At 35.9% G+C, this 4999-nt stretch overlaps 1 protein-coding gene across 1 annotated transcript in view; it reads right to left on the minus strand.

Moving 5' to 3' along the window:
* Window positions 1–4511, minus strand: part of SLC5A7 (solute carrier family 5 member 7) — a 22832-nt gene extending 18321 nt beyond the window's left edge. The window contains exons 1-3 of the mRNA XM_034657264.1: window positions 4406–4511; window positions 3501–3656; window positions 2404–2477 (exon numbers count right to left, since the gene is read on the minus strand). Coding sequence (XP_034513155.1) covers window positions 2404–2477; window positions 3501–3633 — 207 coding nt within the window. The 5' untranslated portion in view covers window positions 3634–3656; window positions 4406–4511. The remainder of the gene's footprint in view (window positions 1–2403; window positions 2478–3500; window positions 3657–4405) is intronic.
* Between the last annotated feature and the right edge of the window lie 488 nt (window positions 4512–4999).

Genomic DNA, 4999 nt, shown 5'->3' on the forward strand with positions numbered 1-4999 from the left:
CAATCTTATGCTCTGATACCACTCCTCAATTGCATGCTAACAGTGTATGCAACCTATCAGAGATGAAAATCAATTTTCTGAAGGAGCAGCATAAAATATTTTGATCTAATATAACAATAGAAAATATTTTTTNGCAACCTATCAGAGATGAAAATCAATTTTCTGAAGGAGCAGCATAAAATATTTTGATCTAATATAACAATAGAAAATATTTTTTGAGATTTTTTTCCTTAGTGCTTTGGATTTGGTAACAAAATTATTTTATTGAGTGAAGCCAAAATAATAAAATGAAAAGTCTGGTAAGGAATTAGAGGATGAAGACAAGGGAAGGCAGTCAATTGTTACAATTATTTATAAGTGACTTTGGGTAATTGACTGAGTTATTGTTGTATAGATATTTAACAAGTTTTTTTTCCCTGTAATTATTTACTTCATATTGAAACTTTGGTAGCAATTCCTTGCCATTCTTCTTTTGGTCTGGTTTTCTACTTTAACAATGACATTTCTAAGTCATATCTCAGGAATTATGAAAAGTACAACTATTACTCTGCCTCTTTGGGCTGCTGTTTAATTTACTGCCCATTAGTGAAAATTTTATTAATTTGACACCTCCAAAAGGTAGGGAGGGAGACTGTATGCTTAGAAGAAAGATCACTGGAATAGGATTCTAAAAATTTGGATACTGGTAAATACTACCATTTGGTTGCAACTCAGTGGTTTTAAAGAAGTCACCCACTTCTCTATCGTTATTAAGGTTGGGATGAATTTTTTTCGGTAAAATATTTTCTAAATAATTCCATCATTTGTAGTGAGCAAAATAAGTTATACTTCCAGATCTGCTATGAAATATAACTTTATTCATGCAGCCATAAAAATAAACAAACTATAAAGAACATTATAAAAATTCACTGAATTTGAGTTGTGAGAAGTGTAAACATACATTTTTAAAAAGATTTTATTTATTTATTTATTTATTTATTTATTTATTAATTATTTATTTATTTATTATTTAGAGTGCATGAGTTGGGAGAGGGGTGGAAGGAGAAGGAGAGAGATATCCTAAGCAGGACCCTATGCTCAGTGTGGAGACTGATGGAGGGCTTGATCCCATGTCCCTGAGATCATGAACTGAGCCAAAATCAAGAGTCGGATGCTTAACTGAGCCACCCAGGCACCTGTAACTATGAATTTCTTTTTGAAAAATGCATGTAAAGGATGTTGTCCATTTATGTCAAGAAGACAGTGTAAAATTCTCCTAAGATTCAGTGGTGAATTAAGCATATTCACAGCAAGGTGGTAATAGATCTTATATTTGTCTATTCTTATGCATTTCAAGGTATTTCTAATAAACAGTCATTTTGAATTATGTTCAACTATTATTTTTGAAGAAAATGTGTTAATTTAAAAATACACCTTCTCTTTGCCAGAGCATATATTTCAAGCAATAGCAACAATGTTTTTATACATGTTGTTTGATATGTGTGTATCTATGCAGAGAGGGATATATATATATATCTCAACATATTTTACATATATATTGTAACACACACAGACATAGACACAAACACACATACAAAAATAACTAATTGCAGCAATGTTAGGAGTTTAGTTCAAGTTTATATTTCCAAGATACTTTAGAAATATTAGTTGTGACACCTGTGTGGCTCAGTTGGTTGAGTGTCTGACTCTTGATTTCGGCTCAGACCATGATCTCAGGTTTGTGAGATCGAGCCCCATGTCAGGCTCTGCGCTCAGGGGAGAGTATGCTTCTCTCTCTCTCTGCCTCTCCCCCTGCTCGTGCTCTTTCTCTCTCTAAAATAAATAAACCTTTTTTAAAAAAGAGAAATATTAGTTTATTAATTCAATTCTCCCTTTAGGGCTCTGTTACATAAATTGATCTTTATTCCATGAGAGCGAACATTTTGTATTCCGTTAGCTATTCAGCCCACTCCTTTTTAAATATCTCAGCGGGCCACTTGTTCTTAAAATCAACATTTTCTAGTGAGTGTTGAAACCAATGACAAAAAACTACCCATTGCTTCTTGGCTAATGAGAGCAAGATGGGAAGGGAGGTATATTTTTACACATAATTTCATCAGGTGTAAGTGTAGTGGTAATCGTGGAGTATTATTGTATTGCACCAAGAAAGTGCAACATTTTCCACTGAGTTATACAGTATTTTATAGTTATCAAGCTCTCTTCTTTTCTACATCAAATCATCCCTTCATTTTACAGTTGGAGACTAAGAAGGTAAGATTATATAGGAGTGAAAGGTAACATAAACTAATATCTGCTATTACAGAGGTCAGATCTGATGATAATACCGAAGCCAGAAGACAAGTTTGTGGTCTGGAATATACAGAGTAGAAGGACATTCATCTTATCTCACCTTTGTTTGACCACTTGTGGTCTAGCTGTAGACCGAAGCCTTTTATCTTCATTTGTAAGAAGAGATGGAGAGAAACCTACATAGATACCTGGATGTCAAACACAGACATAGTTCACTGAGGAAGGTTGCAGAACTTCCAACACTGTTGATCTTCAAGAAGGACCTCAACACTCAGTGAAATGGTTTATATTTCCCCTTGATCAAAAAGCAGGTTATTAAGCCTGACTGAAGATCTCCCTCCATCCCACTGAAGTCTCTCGTTTTCTGAACCTTACAAGTGGGCTGAGAATCACTGAGCCCAGGATAGGTTGTCCTTGGCATTTATTGGAGTATAAGTTCATTTTTTAGATCCCTAAACATGTCTATGACCCAGTACCTTACGGTTACTTTGAGAAAAGATGTGATGTTGCTTTTCTTCTCCTTTGAAGAAGGTAGAGATGATTCACTCACTCATTCATTCGTGATAAGATTACAACTATTAACAAGGCACAAGTTCTGCCTTCAAGAAATTTATAATCCCTTTTGTGAGGCTGGATTTGGGCGTGATATAGATAAACAGGCATATAATCATACGAAGTGACAAGTCCAATGAAAACAAAATTCCAGGTGCCTAAGAGACCCACAGGAGAGGCATCCAGCAAGGTCAGGGTTACTGCTCCAAGTAAGAGACATCTAAGAGAAGACTGAAGGATATTTCCTGGTTAGCTAGGCAGATGTGCAAAAGGGTGTGTGTGTGGGGGGGGATGAGTCCAAAGTAGAGGACACCTGGGCTTTCACAGTGTTAGAAGCCAGAGAGAAGGTGATGTCTAGAGTTCTGGAAAAAGGAAGGAGGAGGGGGGATGATGAGAGGAATCATAATCTAAGTCATAAAAAGCTTTATTCACTCACTTAAAAGTTTGGAAAGGAACAGTAAAGGGACATGATCAGACTTGCATTTTAGAAGGATGAGTCTGTACTATGTGTAGACTAGAGGAGGAATGCTGAACAATAAACAGGGAGATGGTTGCATTCATGCAGGTGAGGGAGGCTGCGGGTGGCCTGTTCTGTGGCTTAAGGGAGTAAAGTTGGGTATGTGATGTTCCATTAACCAGAGAGAGGCAGAAGTCCTTACCTAAGGCAGAGAAAATGGCTGCAGCCCAAAACATTTCTCCCATTAGCGCAGGAATAAATAGGAGCCCACCCATGCGTTTTCCATAGATCTGCTGAAATGGGTCTAACATGGTCACATATCCCTTGGAACGCATAGGCTTTGCAAAGAACAAACCACCTAAAATAAATTAAACAAGTGTTTATGAGAAAATAAAAAATTCATAATATAATAGTCTTTGCCAACTTTTACTATGCTGCAATTTCTCAAGGGAAAAATTTTTTTAGAACACTGTTATGTGTGGAAGAACCAGTCTGAAATAGACTGTGAGTACAGAACCAAGACATATGTAACAACCAAACTTGAATTTCTTAATACATTTGTCACTGAATGGTATATCCAAGGCATGTGGATTGAAAAACATGGACCAGTGTGGCTCTCACTAAAATGCCTTTGTATCACCGAGCATAGCATTCAGACACTGATTAAGCACAAGATCCAATAAATGTATTTTAAGTGCAAAAAAAAATTAGGAACTCTTTTGTGTAATATTCTTGACCTTTTCTCAGTTTGATTTACAAAAAGAAATTCAGGTACATTTCAAGTTGATTCACTGTTACTGATACCTCTATACTATTTTTTATTTCACTTAGCATAATGTCCTCCAGTGTTTTTGAAAGAAAAAAAATCACTATTCTCTTGCTATAGATCAAGGGATTTTTAAAAAGCATACTCCACAATCAAGGGATCAAATAATCTTAAGCATTAGTGTTACCGATTTCTGGTAACATCTACTTGAGAGATTTCTGGTAACATTTCCCGCCCCCCCCAATAGTTATTCACAGTTTGACTCATTATTCACTTGTTATTTGTACTCCTGTTCTTTATGCTTGGCTGAGTGGGTCACTAAGGTTTAAACTTTCACTTACCTAAAATCAGACTAAGAGAATATCCAATTGGTGCCTGAGCCCAAGCTAGACCATAATCTGGTACATACACTGCTTCAGCTGTCCCGTTGATGTAACCTCCTCCGACCCAGGTGGCTGAAATAGAATGAACAGTGAGGGAAAGATGCCATCATACTGATCATACACTAGACCTGCTCAGGTTGACACAGTGGCCATTAGCCTCTGGTGACTACTGAGCACCTGAAATAGGGCTAGTCTGGTTTGAAACGTTCTGAGTGTAAAACACACATTGGATTTCAAAGACCAAGTTTGTAAAAGTAAATGTAAGCTGTTGCAATAATTTTTTTGTGTTAATTACCTGATGGAATGAAAACATTTTCAATGTATTGAGTTAAATATTCTATTATTTATATTTATTCCCCTATTTTTTCATGTTCTTTAAAGTGGTTTGTACAAAATTTAACATTCCCTTTATGGCTCACACCATGTTTCTCTTGGACAGTGTTGCCCTGGGTGTTTTCTGAGTCCATTTAGTTATCAATACTTTCAAACAATATTATTATATCCCAAAGTCTGACATTATATATGAAATATTATATGACTATTTCTTTTTTT

The sequence above is a fragment of the Ailuropoda melanoleuca genome, chromosome 4, assembly GCF_002007445.2.
Source record: "Ailuropoda melanoleuca isolate Jingjing chromosome 4, ASM200744v2, whole genome shotgun sequence".
NCBI classification, from domain to species: Eukaryota; Metazoa; Chordata; class Mammalia; order Carnivora; family Ursidae; genus Ailuropoda; species Ailuropoda melanoleuca.